Source organism: Stylophora pistillata, chromosome 5 (assembly GCF_964205215.1).
Source record: "Stylophora pistillata chromosome 5, jaStyPist1.2, whole genome shotgun sequence".
NCBI classification, from domain to species: domain Eukaryota; kingdom Metazoa; phylum Cnidaria; class Anthozoa; order Scleractinia; family Pocilloporidae; genus Stylophora; species Stylophora pistillata.
Genome location: NC_142523.1, coordinates 20,397,078 through 20,420,571, shown reverse-complemented (window position 1 = coordinate 20,420,571; position 23,494 = coordinate 20,397,078). Strand labels below are relative to the sequence as shown.

Here is a 23,494-nt window from a genome sequence, read left to right as displayed (position 1 = left end):
CGCCCAAGAATCTGTCGCTTCCAACAAAGCTGTTACAGTTGAATGATTAGCACGAAACCCTGATTGGTTTTGACATAGAATATCGTGCTCTTCCAAATAGGCATATAACTGTTCATAACCTATCCTTTCAAACACCCTCGCCATTATTGGAATCACCGATATTGGGCGGTAACTGTTAGCATCACCGCGGTCACCCTGTTTATAAAGAGGGGTAATCCTTGCATATTTCCAGTCGTCTGGGAACGTCCCTTGGCTAATAGACTGATTGAAAATATCACATATCGGCACACAAATAAGATCAGCACATTCCCTGATAAACCTAGCAGATATTTTGTCAAGACCCGTTGCCTTTGACTTGTCTAGTTTATTTAAAAGTGAAAATACTTTAGTTGGATTGGTGGGTTGGAGCTTAAACCGTTTATCTGTTGCGGTAAGATATCTTTGATAGCTAACACTATCATATCCCACTGGCAAGTTTTGGACCAATATTAGCAAAGCGGTTAATGAATTCGTTTGATAGCTCCAATGGATTAGCTATCGTTAATCCGTTCACTTGTAGTGACGCCACTGGCGTTTTCCCAGATTTTCGAGAAGTTAGCTCGTTTATAGTCTGCGAGGTCTTTCGGGAGTCGCTGGTGTGCTTATTAAAACTATTTTAGTAATAAACTTGCTTAGCTGAGCGTATTTGCTTATTGACTATATTTCTTTGTTTCTTAAATAATGCCCAATCGTTAGGATCATTTTTCTTGCTAGCTTTGATTTTTAATATGTCTCTATTATGCATAAGGTCTTTCAATTCAGAGGTAATCCACGGAGAACTCCGTGAACGAACGCGCATCGTTTTCAGTGGGGCATGTTTGTCAGCGATAGCCAGAAATGTACATTTCCATTGCTGCCACATCCCGTTTGGGTTGGAAGACTCGTATACATTAACCCAACATTGAGATAGAATATCATAACGAAACTTTTGGCGATCGAAATTTCGGAAATTTCTCTATGTAATAGAATTATGTTCGTTAGACATCCCATTCAGGGCAAGTTTTCTATATACATACACCATGCTATGATCACTTATTCCGATATGACAAACTCCCGAACATGCAGTCTTATCCAAGCAGTTGGTATAGATTAAATCAATTAGAGTTGATGAGGTGGGTGTTATCCTCGTTGGTTCAGAGATAAGCTGCTCGAGTCCGTAGACATCAGCAATACTCCTTAATTTGGATGTGTTATTGTCATATCGAGTAGCGATCATGTCACAGCTCATGTCTCCCAGTACAAACAATTCTACATTTTCACCATCCAATTTCCCAATTAGGGATTCAAAAGGTGAAAAAATGCCAATAGGAGAGTCAGGTGGTCTGTACCAAGTAACAATCACAACAGATTTTGAATTTGGCTTATGGATTTCCAAGCAAAGATTTTCTAGTGTATCCATTTGTAGGTCATTTCGTACTGTAAAGTTGATTGAAGCTTTTACATAAAAGTATACCCCTCCGCCGCATTTTGTTAGTCTATCGCGGCGAACTATTTCGTATCCCGGAATATGAACTTCATGATCTCGAATGCTCTCGTTCAGTTTCGTTTCATTTATGGAAACAATATCGATATCATTGTTTGCTAATATGATTCTTAATTCGTCTATATGAGTAGTTAATTGATTAATATTGAGTGATGCTCTTTTAAAACGGCGCAAAGGAGGCAATATTGAGACAGATTTTTCGGCCTTTTAGTTGCTTAATTGATCCCGCACGGCATCCCGGACAGCACATTATCTCATTTTAGGTGCGATTTAAAATTATTATATAACTGCTCATTACCTTTAAAATTTAAGTGCAGTCCACCTTTGTTGAGTTCACTATCAGATATGTTCTCATGATGGATTAATTTCCATCCATTTTGATGGCAGATTCCTAGAGGATAACTATTAAATAACTGCTGAAATAAGAACCTGTGCTATCATGCATTTAGGGCTCATGAATGTTAAAGTCCTCAAAAGAAGAGTCAAATTAATGCTTTCAAACCCTTCATTTCCATTTCCAAAAAAAGTTAGGTTTCCCTTTCCTTTCCCATTTTTCTCTTTCGCGTGCGATAAGAAATTTTAAAATTTCTAAACTCCACTTACACTTGACAAAACGTCTCTTCCTCGATTAAAGAAGACTAATGCTCAAGAGGTTATAGTTTATCATTATGAATTCCCCTATTCCACTCGGAAATTTTAGCGTTTTTACGAAAATTACGAAAGCATGCTTTTAAAAGTTTTAAAATATTGCAATAATGAATTAGATCTCGTTTACTTTCAAGTCATTGTGCTGATGAACCTTACAAGGTGAAACACGCACTATTGCTTTGTAAAAGGGGATCGTCGACCATATCGCTTCAAGGTGACTAACAATATGCAATGTCAACGTCTTGATCCACAATGGAAAACAAATGAAAGCTGCAACGTCATATTTATTATTTTCCGAACCAACGAAACTTGTAGCCTGACGGAAATTACAAGTTAATACGTTGAAAATTCAAAAACGAAAATCTCAAAATTAGCATTAACTGCTAATTTACTTCGTGATTTACAGCCATTCGTAGTGTTGCATGAATTTGTCATTCCATAATTAGCGAATTCCACCCTCATTTATTTAACATTTTATAATTTCCTAAGTTCCTGTTCGCTTGAATGGTGCAAATGTGGAGTATGGAGGAAGAGTGGAAGTATTTTACAAAGGTAAATGGGCAAAGATTTGCAGGAAAGGATGGGATTTTGACGATGTCAAAGTTATTTGTCGTCAACTTGGCTTTGAGGAGGCTTTGGCGGAATTCATTAGTTCAGACGTAAAGGATGAGGGAATTCCTTTTGTAATGTCCGATGTCTCTTGCAAAGGAGATGAGCCAGAACTTGCATCTTGTGCTCGTGTTGATGGAAAGCTTAACATCTCACGTCAATGTTTATCAGATGGCAAGAGTTCTCAGGCGTTGTGTCAACCAAGTAAGTAGTTCATTGTAAAGCTCGAATCGTGATTCCGTTCTCTTGCGTTGTCTTTCTTTCACCCTTAGGCCTAGTAAAGAAGAAGCAGATAAAAATTCGGATCTATTGATGACCAGAAGCTCTTTTCTAAATAGTACCTGTTGAAGTACGGCTTGCGAAAAAGCATATATTTTTTCCCAAGATTTTACACTTAAGATAAAGATATTACTCAGACTGGGGATGATATAACTTAGTTTGGGGTAACATGACTAAGCTTAGTGGTGATTTTACTTGGTCTAAAGTAATATGAGTCAAGTGACTTAAGGTAGGTCTTAAATAACTTTTATGGGGGTATTAATGATTGTTTATTAGATTTCATATCTTGGTGAGGGGTTACCGTGGTCTTTAAAGGGCTTCACGACTTTTAAAATTTGGATGTAACATAAATTAACAACGGTTGACAAGACTTTGTGTGGAGTAATGTAACTTAGTCGAATAGAATGCCCGAAAAACCTAAAAATCTGTCAATTTAAGCATTTGTATAAGTATTATATATCCATCTTTTCTTTCTGTAGCTATAATGTTATTTAAAAGGAGATTTTTTTATAACATCCTCTAACTCAACCATTTCTTGCAGTGAACAAAAAAGTGTTGGACAAACAAGAACTCTTTTTTGATATTGGCAGCAATGGAGAGCTTCGATGCTCAATACATAATGAAACCAGTTATGCAGGATGGACCATTAATGGTCAAAGAGCAAATTCTACTTCTCAAAGAATAAGGACTAAAGAAACTGGTGAACTGTTCATTTACAAAGTGCAGTTGTCTGATGCAGGATTATACGAATGCTACAAATTGGAATATGTTCAATTCTACATTGTCTACGTTAATGGTAAGAAAACACATCTTTTCAGCTTACAGAGATACAGGCACAGGCTAAAAACGCTGGATAATGACTGGTAAGATGAGTAGACTACTGACCTTTCAACAGTACTGTTGTGATATTGGTGGTTTTTATCCCTTCTTTCAACAGCAAAATTTACTGAGAACACGCTAGACAACCAAACCTTGACTGCAGACACATCTGGCATTATAAGCTGCAGCGCCGAGGGAGAACCAAGCCCACAGATATCTTGGAGTAAAAAAGGAGGAAACTCTTTAGACCCCAGACGATTCACTCAAGTATCCAACGGCGGCTTACATATTAGCCCTGTTAAGCCTGAAGACAATGGGATATTCATTTGTACAATGAAACAAACAAAAGGAGCAAATAGAGTCACAAGCAATGATAAAAACATACTTGTGACAGTTATAAGTGAGTAACCAATAGGGGTAATGTAAAGAAAGTCAAGCAATTATATATCACTTGGTAAAAATTGATTGTTATCTAACCAATTCAAGTTCAAAGCATTCTCGCTGTCCATATTTGCAGCCATGTTAAGTGAAACCATACCTTAATTATATTGTTGAATTTAGGTGTTTGAAAAAGGTATCGTGTTACATAATTATAGTTGTCAAATCCCTAGGTTGACCGTCATAACACAAAGCAGTGGCCTTTGATGAGATTTATAGTTTCTTTATAACTGTTCATGTACTAAAAAGGCTTTGGCTGATTAGCTCGGTGCGTTCTCTTTCTGTATTAAGTGTGATCGTTTCGACTAAAACTAAGAATAAATTCATAAAAATAACTCCAACTATAACATTATGACAAATACTTCATGTGGTCTCTTTAAGCATTTCCATGCGTGTACTTATGTTACGGGAAGTAAAACTTAGAGAAACGATAAGCTTACTTATTGTGTGGTTTGTCCGTTTCTTTGTTTGTTTGTTTGTTAGTTTGTTTGTTTGTTTTTGCATTTTGTTGGGTTTAGGCGGAAAGGGTTAACATGGTTAATGTGAACCTGTGTTGAATTTGTTGGTCTTTTTACTTCAAGTTTCTCCCCAGATCACTAAGCCTCCGATAGACCAGTCTGTTACCGAAGGGCATTCAGTCAACTTCATTTGCCGAGCCTCAGGTGTGCCAACACCAACCCTAGTCTGGATTTTTAGTAATGGTGACTTCCCATCTGACATCAGTCAAACTGATCACGATGGAGAATCGTTGCTAGAATTGCCAAGTGTCACAAAAGAGATGAAAGGCACTTACAAGTGTGAAGCGAAAAACGAAGCAAAAACTACTAGTTCCTCTGCAACACTGCGTGTTTATGGTAAATTTAATGATAATGATAATGATGACTATGACTTTGACGATAACGATGACGAGAACAAAGGCGACGACAATATGGAGAAGGGGACGCATATGAAGATAAAGCCGTAGTGATTTACGAGACGAGAACAAAGGAAGAAAAAAATAAAAGTGACAGCGCCATCATGGTTAACTGATACGAATTAATGTAATTGCTGCGGTGATTATAGAGATGTACGCGGTTTTAAGAAATCGAGCAGGTAAATTTTTTGAAAATCAGATCCTTGGCGGGGAAACATCGCGTTTACAAACTTGTAATAGGTCTGGAATGATGTGACCTATTCGCTGGTTATATAATTTTCAACAAGACTGGCAGATATTCAGGTGCAAACAACTTTTGGTGAGCATAAGCCTGTTAAATTGCCAGCTTTTATAATTGCAGGTTGACGTGTGAATGCGGGTAGATATAAACCCTGACAAGTGAATAGGCGAGTGGTGTATTTCCTGTGAAGGAAGGAGCACAAAATCAAGACCAATGAAAATCAACTAGTATACGCTTGGCCGCTGATATTGCAGATTTATAACTTTTTTGGCTACTGCATGTAAAATATTTTGAGAAAAATGGGCATTCTAGGCGATGTGTTGTTGAATAATTCCCGAGACGAAGCCTTCCGCGCGTAATTTTTAGAAACTCGATGACAGGCAGCTGAAAAAGCAAGACGCAAATCTATCAATTATTTATGCGACGCACAATTGAGAATCTCAACTATGAGCCTGGGGATGAATAGGTCGGGATACACAACCGATCTGTGGAGTCCTTTTGATACGATCACCAAGAGATTAAATTAAAACTTCAATGTATTGGAACCGTAGAGACCTTTTTTATATTCTTAGTTGCAATTTTGGGCGCTTGCGACAGTAACCAGTCATTTATAAATATGGGGCCCACATTTTTTTCTGAGGCCTTTTTCAAACATTTTTAGCCCAAGCAACATGGTGTAAATGTTCCTTTTATGAGGTAAAATTTACCTTGTTTTCTTTTTGTTGATCTAATTTTGTTTTACTTTGGAGAGTTGTAAATGTGAGTTGGATTTTTTTCAATCAATTGCCCCTTATTTACAACGTAGGAAAATCCTCTGCTCAAGTTGCTCCAGATCCATATCCAACACTCACAACAGGAGATGTACTCACATTGACCTGCCAGGTCAACCAAGACACAATAAATGTAACTTGGAAAAAAGATGGAGACTTGCTATCGAAAAGAGCAAATATTTATACACAATGGAATAAGAAAGAGACTAAACTTACCATTAATGAGGTTTTGGAAGAAGATGGGGGAAACTATTCTTGTGAAGGACGTAACAAGCTTGGGTTTGTGGCCTGCTCCTTTGTAAAAATAACTGTCAAAGGTGAGCACATAAAACTTCAATAATCAAGTATCAAGGTCATTGTTATAGAAGAAAACTTCCACTCCTTATTTTCTTCTCATAGTTTACTATTGGTTTTTGTTTTCTGAAAAAAATTAATTCTTCTTTCTGCCTGCTTTTCCAGAATAATAATATGTGTGGTAAGTTTACCCGAGAAAACCCTCGAGAATATCAACACCAAATTAGCTCGCATAGTGAAACAGAACAGACAAGACGGGCCAGTAGTACTGGCAGTATAATAATGAGAAGAAACGCGTGAAATGTAATGTATTATATTACTAAGCGTTGTTGCTGTTTAATGTGCGTTTAACTTGTAATTTCTACGGTTTTCTGTTTACAAGGTCTTTACAAGACTGGGTCTTAGGTCTTAGGTCTTCCTTTTCGAGGGTCTTCGTTTTCGTAACACCCGGATGTTGGTCGGATGGCACCGGGAACGATGTGAAGGTGTAGTCTGATCGTCCGGGTGAGTGTAGTCCTAAGAAGGACTGTTGTCGGTGGCAGTGACTGACGTTTCGACAACCTGTGCGGAAGTCATCATCAGAGTAAAGTGAGTGATTGTTGTCAGTAGAATGTTCTTATTCCAGTTCGTGTGAAATGATCGGTTGGTTTTGCCGTGATGTTATTGGCTGTAAGACTCAAGTGACGTAAGTCGTTCGTGATTGGTCTGTTTCGGTCTGTCGGTAAAGCTAGGTTGTTCTTTTTCGGTCGTTTGTGATGTTTATGTCGTGAATGAGTCGTTTGTATGGGGCGGGTAGTTGTTGACATCTGTTTAGGGGAGTCTGTTCTAAGTTAGTAAACCACTAACTTAGAACAGACTCCCCTTGGTTTACTAACTTAGAACAGACTCCCCTAAACAGATGTCAACAACTACCCGCCCCATACAAACGACTCATTCACGACATAAACATCACAAACGACCGAAAAAGAACAACCTAGCTTTACCGACAGACCGAAACAGACCAATCACGAACGACTTACGTCACTTGAGTCTTACAGCCAATAACATCACGGCAAAACCAACCGATCATTTCACACGAACTGGAATAAGAACATTCTACTGACAACAATCACTCACTTGACTTTGATGATGACTTCCGCACAGGTTGTCGAAACGTCAGTCACTGCCACCGACAACAGTCCTTCTCAGGACTACACTCACCCGGACGATCAGACTACACCTTCACATGTTACCCCCGGGTTCAAACCATTTACTGCACTGGGAACGATGTTACAACGATTTTGATTGAACGTTCGAATTGAATGTTTGGATTGAATGTTCGAATTGAATAGTCGAATGTTTGAATTAAATGTTGGAATTGAATATTTGGATTGAATGTCGGAATTGAATGTTTAGATGGAACGTTTGAATTGAATGTTTGAATTGAAAAATCCAATGTTTGGATCGAATGTTCGAGTTGAATGTTCAAATTGAATAATCGAATGTTTGAATGGACTGTCGAATTGAAAGTCGAATGTCCGAAATGAAAGTTGGAATTGAATAACCGCTTGTTTAAATTGCATGTCCAAATGTTGCAAGTGGATTTTGCATGCCTGCTTTGTGTATCTTAAACGCCTGACATGAATGTTGTAGTGGAGGGTTGAATGTTTCAATTGAATATTTGAATGTTGTTTGGCGGTGATGGAACGCCATACAGCCGAGAGCAACTTTAGTTTCTTGAGTGCTCTCCAAACTTCCCAAGTGCTTCATTTCTCGATGAACGCAGCTGACGTATAAACCAATTGTTTAATAACATTTTCAACCCGATGGTTTAAATGTTGTAAGAGGGTTAATATTCCCTCTGCTACGCTTCAGGGCGTAGATAAATTTGTCTCAGGAAAACATTTTGTTACGCTGTAAACGATCTTGTCTTAGATTGGGCAAAAAACTGACAAGTGAATTCATGCGCGTAGATGAACTTTGTTTTCTGATTGAATACAAAATTCTCTTACGCAAAAGAAAAACAAAGATGCTGTTTCATTGGCCAATTTACAACAGGCCACATCTTAGCTTCGTGTGACACAAAATTCGACTTACAAACAAATCTAGGAAGGCATCGCAAGGTTCCTAAACATTTTCTCACAATCAAAACCAAAGAATATTTCAAACATACTTTTATAATATAAATATTTGAAAACATTTAAGCTGAAAAACATGCTAGAGTCAAGTCAATGTCCGTTGCTGGACTGTAAACCAAAGTTGATGTGGACATGTGCTTTTTGTATCGTGCAGCTGTTGAAGAGCGAGCCAAGATAGCTGCTTGATGTTGTTGCCGCTGTCATCTCGATCTTCTCTTGAATTTAAGTGCGAGTGTTAATAGCAGTGCCAGAAGAATGAGTGCTTTCGGCTGTCAGACTTCTTGAAAAAACTTCACTGCAGTGTTGTGGTTGTGAAGTGGAAGGCTGCGTGTTGTAGTGCGCCAGACTCTGCTGACTACGGCGACCAGATATTGCCATAATATGATGATTTTGGATTCCGGCATTTGACCACAACGTGATCGCAGTGGCCCTAACGCTGTGGTTGGTGTACATTTTCGACAGTTTTGCAGCCTCAATGATGCTTTTCATCATGTTGTTGAGCTTGTTGACACCGATCGGTCGAGCATCGTACCAAACGTCATCATCGTAATTCCACTGCTTCTTTGGATATTGAAAAAATGCATCGCTTTTAGGATTCAACCTCGAGATATATAGCTCCATGGCTTTGTAACCGTCGTTTCCATCAGAGGATTCGTACATCCGTGCCAATTTTTAATTGCTTGGGACATCGCTTACACCTCCTGGATGATTTTTAGTTACCTCATCATGCGCCATTGGGACGAACCTTCCTCCAGAGGCATCCGCTTCAAATGTGAAACTAGATCTTTTGAGCTCCCTTTGCCCTTCTCTTACTCTCCGACAAAAAAAAACAGGACAACATGAAACCACACATTTCGAAGCAAGGAAACAGGGTTAGTGACTGCGATGGTTTGAGAAGCTTTAAGTTTCGCCAAATCTTCATTTTCCATCGCTGGTTTGTGCTTTTCATTTTTTCCTTGACGATTCGAGGTGATGATCTGGGTGTGCAGCATCTCATTTCATCTTTTGAAACGAGGGTCTGAGCCCAGTTTAAGGCCATGGTTCAAAGGAGGCGCATTGAGGTACCTTTCGAAAGAATTCCGGAAACCAAGAAGAGTGGATTTACTCATTGTACGGTTCACCAGATCTGTTTCCTGCTTCGGCATAAAATCTTCGTAAGTTTCTGTCCAGTTGTCCCACAATCATTATCTCGATTGTTGTTTCAATTCTTTTTCTCGTTGCACCAAGCTTGAATAAAGACAAAAACATTGCGGGTTAATTTTTTAAAATATGCATTTATTTTCTAATATAATACATTGTATGTTTAAAATTATATAAGTCGAAAACCGTGACAGTTTAAGAGGCTGTCTCTCTTATTTCCACCCGGTCATTTTCGCGTCAAAAATAATTTTGCCTGAAACTCTGTCAACAGAACGACTTTACTTAGGAAAGAACGAAATTAGATTTGGTTTGTTTCGAAATAATTTTCTGACTGCGTTAGGGGCCATAATTCTTTCCCAGTCTCTTGGGACCGTCGCAAGGTCTCGAAAATTGAAAAATAGGCATATTTTGTAACCTTGTAAAATATTTGATTCGCATAGTTAAGCCACCAAATTTATATCACATTGCTTAAAAACCTTTCTAGTTTGCCAAGAAAGTTAGAATTTTCCCTCTCATATATCTGAAAAGGCGAATTTTAGCATATTCTGACCCCTATAAATCTTCATCTGCCGATGACCGAAAATAACCTTGATTTAGACGTTAAGTTTTGGGATTTGGGACCTGGTTGACTACTCTATCCTACACAGCCGTTAAGTTTAGACCTTTATAGGCCAAAAAAATGCAGAAACCCCTGTACGTTATCGATTTTTCAAAAGTTATGACCGTTTGAATCAGCACATGTACGAACATTCGCGATTTTTTCACCTACACTAAAATGGAGCCACTGGGGCAGATTTCGTCATAAATACAGCTTACCTTCGGCGCACCTTGGCTTTATGTGAGATTCCAGATGTTCCTCGCTCCCCAAACTGGTGAGCTTAATGATAACTCCAGCAAATAACTCCAAACTTCAGCGGTCGGCGTGTATCGACACTCTTCTTTAACTGGTTGTTGCGAACTAAACTCGAAAACTAAAGCCATGTTTCGCACTTAATGTCCAGTTAAAACTTTGGATCGCTGCTGCAATCTCTTCCAAAATCAGTCATAGAACTCCACAAGTCTATATGTCGAAGTCTGGGGGCTAAAAATTTGGAATTTAAGGCTGAACGATTGCACTATCGAGCACAGCCGTGGTTCTGTTTTCGCAGAGGTCCGGCTTGACCATTGCGTGTGAACCCGCTGGCCCTTTTTTTTTTCTGGAAGGCCTGCAAGTGTAGTATGGCATGCAAGTGCTTTTTCGAAACCAGAAAGGCTCCAGTCTGTAGCGAGTCTTCAGCGAGGTTGATAAAGCTCTCAGAATGTAGAGTTGACATCAATGATCATCTACAAGCATGTCACTTAGGTCAGCTTAGAAGAAAGGTACAAGAATATGAGCTTATCGTTAACAGGTCAGGGTTGCAACACGACCTTCCTCCTATCAACTTGAAGAACTTTGAATCTGCGAAAAGCATAGAGGAAACATGGGTCAAAACTGGCGACGACGTCGCACTTGCCAGTACCCGCTGCACAACGGCCGGAAAAAGCAATTAAATACTAGAAATGCAGTTCATCTCGACATGTCAAGGGAAATTAATGCCATCTTTTCAGAACTCGTTCCAACAGTTTCCCGTAAGTATGATTATGTAAATTATAGCTTACCACTAAGGTATTGTCCTGAAATGTGGACCGCGGTTTAAATTAAGAAAATATCTACACATACATTGAGGTGCGGTAAAGGTCAGAACTCAGTATTTTGGATTTGATTAACATCTGGGCCAAAGCTCGCATGCAAGTGAATCTAAAACAAAACAGCTGCTGTGATTTCGTCGCAAGATACGTACCGTCATTCCACATGGAGGCCATGTGGCAGCTAGTGCATTTTGATAACTTAAATCTCACTTCGACTTGTAACAATGCTTTGAAGCAAACTTGAAATCTACAACCAAAGTTTCCAACACTACAAAATTGTGACGTTAGTCAATTATGCTTATAATCGGGAAACAGCAGCTGTACTGAAAAATGCGTAAAATATTGGGTTTTTCTGCCCTACCTTACCTCTCAACATCTACATGTTTACAAAAGCATTTTTTACGTCATACACGCAAGGCGAGATACCAGATAAATAAACTTGGAGAGTTATTTGACACCAATGTTTACGCTGTTGCAAGATAACATTCCTTCTGTTTTTGGTGTTTAGACATTTACACAAAACCTTTTTGCGTCAATGATATAGAAACCAGGAGGCATCGATTTTCGTCCTTTGAGTCCCTAGAGTCGAGTTTAACAACCTTTGCAGCACACCCCCTAATGGAAATTTAAGAGAGTACCCAGGGGTCACGTGATCATAGTGCAACTGTTTTTATTTGTTATCTATAAGTATTACTCTGCTTAATATCATTTTGCATTATTGTTGTATTTCGTGCTTTTCAGTAATCTGTGTATCTTGTTACAAGCTGCACAAGATAAAACTCGCGGAGAGCATGACGTTGTTGCAAGATCCTATAAATAAAGCAGACCATGATATGCATTGACACCTAGAGAACTTTCAAGGACAAATGTTCAATGGAAATGTTGCATGCAAGCAAAATTGTTTCCTCGGCGTGGCCACACACTAAAATATTTCGCGCAACATTGCTAATGCAGTAAGCAAATTATGTTTACTGGTGCATGGCCAAAATGGGAAAAATTTTCGAAAAAATGACAAACAGTGTTTTGGCTTTAAATTGGACGACTTTAAAAGAGAAAATGGTTGATAATATACCATACAACTGCACGCGGTGATGCTGATTGTGAACAGAACGGAATTTTTGGAACTTTGTTGATATATCCAAATTACTTAGTTTTTTACAGCGAGGACCAAAAAAATGACTTGTACGATATTCAGAAATCCTCGGAGGCTATCGTTCAGTGGAAAACTCACATTATGAGGTCCGTGAATCAGGAATGTGTAAAGCAAGATATCATCGCAAAGCTTGACCAGACTTCGTGTCTTCTTGTTATAGATTGGGCCATGAAATTCTGCAGCTGCGCTATAGAGAGAAGCAAAGTTACTGGTACGGAAAAAGAGGGTTAAGTTGGCACATTAGCAGCGTTGTGTCTCGAGGCCAGTCTAACACGACGGAAGTCATCTCGTACGCTCACCTCTTTGATCAGTGTACTCAGGACTGGTATGCAGTTACGTCAATTCTCGAAGATCTTCTAAAGCAGCTGAAAGTCAAGAATCCTTTGCTGCAGAAAGTTCATCTGAGGTCAGATGAAGCCGGTTGCTATCATAACAGCTCCCTAGTAACCGCTGTGAGAGATGTCGCAAAAGGAGTTGGGGTTGAAGTTCATAGTTATCACTACTCGGAGCCGCAGTCTGGTAAAGGCATTTGCGATCGTATCCTCTGCCCAATGAAGTCCTCTATTTGCGCTTACTGCAACGAAGGGCACGATGTTCTAACTGCCGTGGACATGAGAGATGCATTCATGCAACACCCAGTGAAGGGAACAACCGCTGCAGTTAGCATAGTCCACGAATCAAAAAACACTCTCTGTATAAATAAGATTGAGCATTTCAGTAGCTTCCACAACTTCGAATATGGAGATACCGGTCTTGAGAGTTTGGAAATGTTATGGCATCGGTAAAGGGAAGTACATCCGATATGACGTGTTTTATATTAAGCACCAAGGTGAAACGTCCCTTCAAACCATAGAATCTCAAGGGTTTTATGATCCTCCTGAAAAGCGTGTGGTCAAGCGTCGTTCAAAGGACAGCAAGGAAACAGAGAGTACAACGCCATTGTTTGAATGCTCTGTGCTTGGGTGTGTTGAAGTGTTCGAAACGTTTTCGCAACTAGAGCTCCACCTGGACGTTGGAAAGCATGCAGTCAGCAGGTTAAGCCAGTATGCTGCAATCAAAAGGGACTGGGCCCTTAAGTTCTCGTCAATAGATACCGCTGGTATCGAGTGTTTGAGCTGTTCGTCGGATTCCAGTATACCACTCACTTCTCCTGGGGATACTTCGCCCCTCTCGCCTCTACGAACAGGATGGGCCGTAAGCAAACCGAGGGGCAGTGTTAGATTTTCAGAGAATGTAAAAGAATACCTAACGGCACGGTTTACACTTGGAGAAAGAACCGGGCGAAAGGCAGACCCCGCCCAAGTTGCAGTGGACATGCGAAATGCGAAAAATGAATCAAATACACGTTTGTTCACTAGAGAACAGTGGCTGACAAAGAGCCAAGTTCAGAGCTTTTTCTCCCAGCTAGCAGCAATGCGACGCAAAGATCAGGGTGTGATCGGGATATCGCTGGACGAGCAGGAAGATGTCCAATGCGTCCAGGAGAATTCCGAGAGACAAGATCTGGTAGACAAAGTTAACAAAGAGATCAAAGTCTCGCATCCAATCTGCTACGACACGTATGACCTCTGTGAACGTTACCACAGTAACACACTTCAGAAATTCAATGTGGTTTTGTTGCGAGCCATCTGTAGTCATTTTGAGATCCCTGTAAAACTGAGAGACAAAAAGCAGATCCTCGTAGACAAACTGTCCGACGTGATTAAGGATTGTCCGTGTGTTTAACAGTAGACTTATGTAAACAATGTCCTATACAGTTGCTGAAAGTGTAGAATATTGTCTACAGGTACAAACTTCCTTTAGTTCCGATATCAAGTTCTGACGGCGTTGTTATAGTGTAATACTCAAAGCTTATGATATCTGTGACATTAATTTTTCTCGTGCTTTACTCACTTAGAATTCAGAAGTAAATCATTGGAAGATAGTACCTAGTTTGACGACATGTCAAGCAGTGTCTGATACACGATATAGGCATCGTACTGAGCCTTGCTCTTCAAGTCAAAATCATTTTTAACGAAAACAGGGATAAGTGTGTTCAGCTTGTCGCAATCAGTGATATTGTTTCATAAAAAAGATTGAAGATTTACCAGAAGCAACACTTATAACACCTGTTCATACCAAGCATGTGTCAAAATTTTTATCACGTTTGTAGCCGATTTCTCCGGCTATTGACAAGTTGCTGGTCTGTGGACACAATCGACGCGGAACCGAGAGAAGCAAGCTCAGGACATTTGAAATTAATTTATTAATTATATCATATCAAACTCCAGCTTGAAAGCATTTATTCATTTCAGCTACAATTTTCTTCCCAGATATTACGTTGAGGTGTAAATTGGGATAGAACTAAATCATACGACACAACGTACGGCACAAGCTATCAGCGGTCTTCTCTTTTGTGCGGACCTTTGTGAGAACAGTACAACATCGAACTGGATCGTCGTGATCTAAATTTAAGCGATTATTTCTTCACTTCAGAAGCGTAAAACCTTCATTTCCCCCTCAGCTTCCAGACATGGAGATTTCATATTCTTATTCTGGAAAAATTCACCTCGGAAGCGATATTGAATGGGTAATTAACTGCGAAATGTGGCCATAATTCCGACCATTCGTTTTGATACCACGATCGAATCACGATGGATGCAGCCTACTTTTCGAAGGCAATACCTAGCAATTTGTTGAGGTTGTCATGGATTTCAGCAGTTTTGTTATTACAAAAATACTGAAGTGAGCCATGAAGCTAGGCTGCAAAGCGGGTAAGTTGTATTTTTGACGAAATCTGCTCCAGTAGTTCCGGCGATTTTGGTGTAGGTGATGAAATCGCGAATGCTCGTACACATGCTGATTCAAACGGTCATAACTTTTTAAAAAATCGAAAACGTACAGGGATTTTTGCATTTTTTTTGCCTATAAAGGTCTAAACTTAACGGCTGTGTAGGATAGAGTTGTCAACCAGGTCCCAAATCCTAAAACTTAACGTCTAAATCCAGCTTATTTTCGGCCATCGGCAGATGGAGATTTACAGGGGTCAGAATATGCTAAAATTCGCCTTTTCAGATATGTTGAGAGGGAAAATTCTAACTTTCTTGGCAAACTAGAAAGGTTTTTAAGCAATTTGATACAAATTTCTTGGCTTAACTATGCGAATCAAATATTTTACAATGTTACAAAATATGCCTATTTTTCAATTTTGGAGACGTTGCGACGGTCCCAAGAGACTGGGAAACAATTATGGCCTCTAACGCAGTCAGAAAATTATTTCGAAACAAACCAAACCTAATTTCGTTCTTTCCTAAGTAAAGTCTTTCTGTTGACAGAGTTTCAGGCAAAATTATTTTTGACGCGAAAATGACCGGGTGGAAATAAGAGAGACAGCCTCTTAAGTATTAGTTACGAGCCGCTCCTTTGAAATGTTGACATTGCCGATGGCTGCAGTAGGATTACTGTTTTCATAGCAACTCTAAAGAGAAAAACTACTCTTAAAAACATTTGAGCTAAAATTATTTACCTTTGAATGTTCCAACGGACCAGTTTTTTATTTGGTTGGTTCTTTCAGTGTCTCTCTACCAAGATAGGTTCCAACTCCGACTGCCTCAGAGTTGCGAAACGGGATGACGGCGTTGCTTGTTCTTTGTTTTCTTTTACTTTTTGTTCTTTTTGGGGAGTTAAAAACTCCATTCTCAAAGAAAAAGTAAGGCATTTCTTCCTCATCAGCTTGCTCACAATTTTCCATGTTTGGCGTACATTGCCACCGAAGTCTTAACTAGTTAAAATCTTAAAGTGAAAAGATCGCGGAGAAAATTTTTTTCTCGAGGGATTTGTTTGCTGACGTCATGACCGTACACAATAGGAATATGAAGCACGCTCGCGCAATTTAATTTCATGAGACAAATTTACTAGCTATGTTATAAAATTCCTTTTATCCCTAGTCTTTGCAGTTTTGAGGAATTTTGACTTTAGAGATCTCAAGACTCCATCTTTTTTGACATGGCATTTATTAAGAAAATGAGATTTGAATTTATCTTTTCATCTTTCTCCTCATTAAATTACTCGATGAATATTAATGACTGACGAGTCATGATTTCAGGGACATTATCAGAATTAGTAACAGTGTACGCGTTGCAGTTTGTCAAAGCGGCTATTGGTGCATCATTGTCTAATAAGTACTTATTATTGAAGTTGGAAAGCGATTTTCAGTAAAATCATCCATGCTAAATCAGCGACCGAAAGTATGAAGAGATATATGAAAACAATCCTGACGTCATTATGAACTTGTACCTTTTTGTTACAACGGACAATTTGAGTGTATAAAATGACAGATTTGGTGTATTTTTTTCACGGAATTGAAACCCTTTGTAATTTTTTACCATTGTTGCCAAGCCATTTATCGAATTAAAAGACTATATTAGGAATTTATAGAGACAGGTAATCTTGGGAGATGGTAGCATGGCTTGTTGACATTACACCAGTTACAACGACTAACCTTTTATAATGAACGAAAAAAATTAATGAATTGATAATAAAATCATCATCGCTCCGTACTTTTGCTAAGATAGGAAATATTTAGGGCAAATAAAAAAAAATTATTCTACCGTCACATTGGGCTGGGCTATATCTATACCAAACATGAAAAAAAACTGATTGCGAAATAACTTGGATTAAAAATAGGTTTGAGAACTACGTAGTTTGCTTTTATTTTGAAACGAGCGGTGGGGGGGGGGGGGTGAGGGGGGGGTGTAATTATAAGATAAAAATGGACAATGCGACCCTTTGTTTAACTTGGGGATATTTTTACTTTAAGTCTCTCTCCAGATCATTGCGCCTCCATTAAACCAGTCTGTTACCGAAGGATACCCTGTCAACTTTAGTTGCGTAGCCTCAGATGTTCCAAAAGTAACATTTGTCTGGGATTTTAATAATGGGGACCTGCCATCTGGTATCCATCAGACTGATCAAGAAGGAGAGTCACTGCTGGAATTACCACGTGTCACGAAAGAGATGGAGGGGAATTACACGTGCACAGCAAAAAACAAAGAAATTTCAACTAGTTCCTCTGCAGCACTGAGTGTTCATGGTAAGTTTAATAAAAAAGATTGTTATTAATTAGCATGAAGATGAATATGAAAATGAAGATGTTGGAGATGAATGTGGAGATAAAGATAAAGACACAGGTGACGGTGGTGGTGAGAAAGGAGGAAAGCAAGAGTTCAAGAGTTGTGCAGTTAAACTGCTTCCAGACCACACATAGCTTCAATTATGAACTGATTTGTACAGACAAAAAGACTAAAAGCTGCAATAGGTATATCATCTTACGGATTTACGTCGAACCAATTTGATGACCTGCTCCTAGTTGGCTTGTTAGCTCAACTGGTAGAGCGCTGCACTAGTATCGCAGAGGTGAGTGGTTCGAATCCCGTACAGGCCTGAATTTTTTCAAGTCTGATTTTCACTATTGCTTAAACAGTGCTCTTTACTGCGAGGATCGTGCACAAAATACGTAGGTATAATTATAATTGAAGTTTCATGTCACTGAAGTTAGAACCTCCTTACATTTGAGTAAGCTCAAGAGTCAATACGGGCGAAATCAATCCTAAGTGACAATGTTCCTGAGCCTATTTCATTACGTAGAGATAAGATTTGTAAGAAATTATTTGAAGGAATCCTCTATATATTTGAGTCAACTGAGTACATCTGGAAAGATTAATAAAGCAAGGAAAAACTATAAGTAATGGCGCTATCGTCTGTTGATTAATACGAAATACTTCAAAATATGCTTCGAACATCTTAGCTGGAACACTTTGACGAAGATAGACCTCTGATACAGAAAGATCCAAGAGGTTCAGAGTAGAGTAGAAGGATTTGAAAAGGAAAGCGAAACTCAAAAGCAATTTCTGCGTATGACAGAAAAATCTTGACAATGAACATTGTAATGGAAACACAAAAAACTGCTTCCATTCCTGAACGAGATATGCGGTGAAACTGCGATCAAATGTTCGAAAGAATTTCTTTGGATAGTTACCTCTCTCACATCTATCCGCAGAGTTAAATTACGGAACCTTTAACTCGTAATGAGACTAAGTCAATTAATTGTTCAAAAAACATTATTTAAAGGCCAGAGCTGGATCGGTTCATTTCCATATTATTGTTTCTTAGTTAGTTTGTTTTGTGTTGATACTGCAGCTGTAATTTCAAAGTGACATTACGGTTTTAATCAATTTTCTCTCTCCCAATGTAGGTAAAGCCTCTGCACAAGTTGTTGCAGAGACATATCAAACACTCATAACGGGAGAAGTCCTCACATTGACCTGCAAAGTCAATGTGGAAACCATAGGCATAACTTGGAAAAAAGATGGAGAATCCTTAAAAGAACGAGCACTTATAGATACCCGATTAGATGAGGCAAAGAGTACACTTGTTATTACTAAGGTTGTGGAAGAGGACAGTGGTGAATATTCTTGTGAAGCAAGTAACAAGCTAGGAACTGTGGCTCGCTCTTCTGTGACATTGGACGTTGAAGGTAAACCAGTGTGACTGCAAGGCCATTGCTGTAAACTAAAACCTTTTTATGTTTCTAAAATTTTCCATTGTTGTTGTTGTTGTTTTCTTTTTCATCTTCTTGAAACTAGAATCATCAAATCAATACGAAGTTAGAAACAATAGCAGCATCTCATACGTGGAAATGACTATATCATTTGTTATGATGACATTTTTTATATTTCGGGTACTTTTCCTATTTACATTTACATTTACAAGGAGTTTCTAACCACTTTAAAAGCTGTCTCACCAACAAAATAGATAAATAATTAAATAAAATACCTTTAAAAAAGAATCGGCATATTTTTTGGACATCAGAGTTACCCCTTCTAGGGGTACATCAGACATCAGAGTTACCCCTTCTATGGGTAACTCTGATGTCCAAAAAATATGAATATGCCTTTCGGTGCATGTCATAGTCATTGGAGGTGTATCGTATTTGTCCTCACAGAACTACCCACTGTCAAAATATTTCCAAAAGAGCTACCTTCCATATTGGAAGGAGGGAAACTCAAATTGACTTGCCTGTTCCAAAAAGCAAAGAATGTAAACTGGAAAAAAGAAGATGGTGCCACAAACATTCAAAACGCAATAGTCGAAATCGAAAAAGGGAAATTAAGAGCAATATCACCATATCAGATACTGAGCCTGGTGATAGCGGTAAATATTCATGTGAGGCGTTCAACTAAGCTGGCAGTAGATCTGCTGATGCAATGGTAAACATAATGGCACGAGGGAGACTCGCTGGTCAGTGTTTAAGTCACATTGTATTTTGAAGTCATTTCCTATTGTACTCTATTGGATGTTTGTTACCACCAATCCATCTCTCTCTCCTTCCATCGATGGCAAAATATTATGCTTCTTCCTTCTTTTCTTCTTATCATCTCTCTGCCTCATTCTGCCAAGACGAATAGATAAATAATTCTACTCCTTTAACTTTATACCCCGAGAATTAACGACACTGGTTCCTTTGTTAATAAACTAAATTGCTTCCTACATGGAATGGGCCAGCCCCAGCAGCTCCTTCCAGCAGTTCCCTGGAGTGGTACTACATTGGCGGACCTGTGGCTGCTGTAATTTTCCTGCTGTCTCTCAATGCATACATCAAAAAACGCCGTGCGACAGGTAAAAGGAACTTTAAAGAGGTGCCATAGGTTACCCGATGAAAACAAGATGTTTTGATACGGCAATTGTGAACTTTTACATGTCAATGTTTAGGTTTCTAAATGAGCTATTTTTATCAGGTCACATTCTGCATTTTCAGAACTGACGTGGAAGGTCAGTTTTCACTCTCCGCAAGTCCATTAATTAGCTAATAAAATGACATGAAGGTCGTAAATTATATCCAGTTAGTTACCATGGCAAGCCACCTTATTCCTTTTTAATTTTAGTCATAGTCTGAGATAAGTTAAATATGATTTGTTAAACGAGTCGTAGGCTTTGACTGAGTTAATGACGAAGCCATTTCTTTCATCTTTTTCTACATATTCTTGGAAAAAAGCTTTGCAAGAGGTGCCCAGCAGGTTGAGGTTAGTATATTGTCTTTGGTTACTTTGAGTATGTTGTTATATCTGAGGTTTTCAACTCTTGAAGAAATCTGTGCAGAGAATTGTTAACCGCCACTGCCGAGAAAATTGTGTCTTATTTTAGCTTGCTCCTTCTTGTAGATACATTTTAAATTTTACTTTTTTACTCGATTGTAGACCGATCCCTATATTTAGATAACACTTCGGTTGGCGTTGGTTAGTGATTTACTAACCCTTAGACAGGCACGTAAGAGGCACGGTATTCAAATGACGTACAATGCAAAACACTAAGTCGGCACAAGGTATCTTCAGATTCCACACACTGTATTCATTCAGTGTTTTTTAAAAAATCCAATCTCTGGCACTGGAATGATGTGGCACAGTCTCAGTCAGTAAACTAGTAACCAAATTTCACCTATTTCAACAATTTTCCATAGGCAAACGAGAATTTTACGACGGGCTTAATATGAATTATTTAATAGACACTCGCATGGATGCCTTTTTTATATACAAAAAGAGCTAGACTCAGAGACATAAGGAGAGGTAGGTAACAAGCATAGTTAAATTAAAGCCGTGTTTCCATCTGCAATTATTCAGTGAAGAGCAAGATGAGGTTGGAATGGGTCAGGTAAACGCAAACACGGATGAATGGGAGATTGCAGTTGACCGTCTGAACTTTCGTGAGCCTATTGGCAGAGGGGCATTTGGCTCAGTGTGGCGAGCGCTACTGGGTCGGTCCCGTGGCAGACGAGGAAATCGTACAGTCGCTGCCAAGTGTTACCTGCGTAAGTACATTTTTAATATCTCTCGTTATTGAAAGCATTGATTGAAGTATCCTCAACAATCAGAACGCGCGTTGAGTTCGACTTATGTTATGAAAGCAGATAAAAGTAGAAACTCCTACTGATAATGATTAAAGTCTCACTTTAATTTCATCCCACCTTCAAACACGTTCTCTCCTTTTGCGGTGGTGGTCGTTGGTCAATATTTGAAGGCAAATTTCCCCTGACGTCGAATATTTTGCAATGTTGCCCTCTGAGAAGCTTTTGACGGAAAATATCTTGTTATGCAACCTCAAAGAGGCCAAGAGGGCGTGCAGTTTTGGATAGACAAAAACTCGAACCATATGTCCATACATGATGTACATGACCTAGCTTAACCAACTGATTTAAAACTGAATCACCTCATTAAGTAAATTAAGTTGCGGACCGGTCATAAGTCGTAAAAACGAAACAGAACTGATCATTAAAAACAAAACCATAGAAAAAACAAAACAAAAAAAAAAACAAAAAGCCATTAAAATTTAATCTTGGAAGAAGTAACTTTATATAATACAATAAAATTGAACAAAGGATTTATTAACATTTAATTGGTAGAGACGATGAATCTAGTTGAAGAAATATCATACAAATGAAATATCATACAAATGAAGAGAAACGTCAACTAATTTTTTTTCTTAGCAAACATGAATGAGTTTTTGAGTTTTGATTTAGATGTGTAGACCTTATGCACTGTAACATGTGCTAATTATTTAACATCAAATATTCAACGCGTTAACCACAAAATAAATCGTTTCTATGAATACATCATTGCATTGTTTGTTTTTGTGGTTTCCTAGCAATCTCTGGAGAGGAAGGAAGGAAAGCCCTGCTGAGAGAGATCGAGTTATTGAAACTTTTTGGAAGAATGGGCCATGAGAATGTTGTTAAGTTCATTGGCTGTGTTACAGTTGGAGGTAATCAGCTGTTGTTATGATTGGAATCCGCTTAGTCACAGTAAGGATAAAAGCATCACTGAGGTGAACTGCTGGTAGAACAAATTCTGTTACAACCATAGTGAGCTAATTCAAGAAATATTTACATTTTCGTGTGGTTTATTCAGTCTTTTTGCTAGCTCTGTAACATTTACGTAGTAATGGTGATAAAAGGTTCGATTTAGGATGACATGTCTCTGCCTATTTATCTTCGTTCTTTTTTGTATGTCTTTCAGTTCGTCTGTCTGTCCGTAGTTCTCTATGTGCCGTATGTGTCTGTTTGTCTTCGCATTTCTTTCCACGTATTTACTTCTTTCTATTTTCTTTGTCTCTACTTTGATTAATAACAGATAGAAACTACCATATGATTAAAATAAGTATATTAAATTTAGAACAATTTAGAATTTGGAACGTCTTCTCTGTTTCCTTCATATTGATTTGCCACCGCTTTCTTTTTTAACTTATTTAGCTCAGCCAATACTTATCATGGAGTACCTGTGGCGAGGTGACTTGCTGGGTTACCTCAGAAAATCCAGGGGGGTTTTCGACCACTATCATTGTGGGGTCGGAAGGGTCGACCACTTGACAACATATGACATGGTGCTGTTCGCTAAACAGATCGCAAATGGTATGACATTTCTCGCGTCTAGAGGGGTAGGTGCTCAAACTCCTCTTGAATTACACTACGCAAATCGATCACCACACGACTAAAATGATCAGGCACATTGGAATCACTGAGTCACACGAAAACAGTTGGAAACATACCTCTTTATTCCTTTTTCTTCTTTGATGTGAAATGCTTTTTCTTTATTTATTTCGTTACCGGTCCATCGCATCCTTTATTCAATTTCAGATAATTCATCGCGATCTTGCAGCTCGCAACATCCTTCTCGATGAGCATCGTGTATGCAAGTTGACTGATTTTGGGCTCTGTTATCAGGATTTCAAATACGGTGCAGGAAATGCCAAGAAGGTAATTTTGAGAATTTTTGAATCACTTTTTTAGCGGATTTTTATTTGAGTGTCATCAAATACATCATATACCATATAGTGAGGTTAGCTTCCTTAACGTA

General features: G+C 38.7%; 1 protein-coding gene across 1 annotated transcript in view; it reads left to right on the top strand.

Moving 5' to 3' along the window:
* Window positions 1–23,494, top strand: part of LOC111340061 (uncharacterized) — a 45,483-nt gene that overhangs the window by 7,044 nt on the left and 14,945 nt on the right. Inside the window, exons 7-19 of the mRNA XM_088759541.1 lie at window positions 2,660–2,983; window positions 3,600–3,854; window positions 3,996–4,277; window positions 4,897–5,169; window positions 6,275–6,556; window positions 17,410–17,682; window positions 18,844–19,125; window positions 20,154–20,267; window positions 20,644–20,671; window positions 21,266–21,453; window positions 22,287–22,403; window positions 22,891–23,075; window positions 23,275–23,394. Coding sequence (XP_088615667.1) covers window positions 2,660–2,983; window positions 3,600–3,854; window positions 3,996–4,277; window positions 4,897–5,169; window positions 6,275–6,556; window positions 17,410–17,682; window positions 18,844–19,125; window positions 20,154–20,267; window positions 20,644–20,671; window positions 21,266–21,453; window positions 22,287–22,403; window positions 22,891–23,075; window positions 23,275–23,394 — 2,723 coding nt within the window. The remainder of the gene's footprint in view (window positions 1–2,659; window positions 2,984–3,599; window positions 3,855–3,995; window positions 4,278–4,896; window positions 5,170–6,274; window positions 6,557–17,409; window positions 17,683–18,843; window positions 19,126–20,153; window positions 20,268–20,643; window positions 20,672–21,265; window positions 21,454–22,286; window positions 22,404–22,890; window positions 23,076–23,274; window positions 23,395–23,494) is intronic.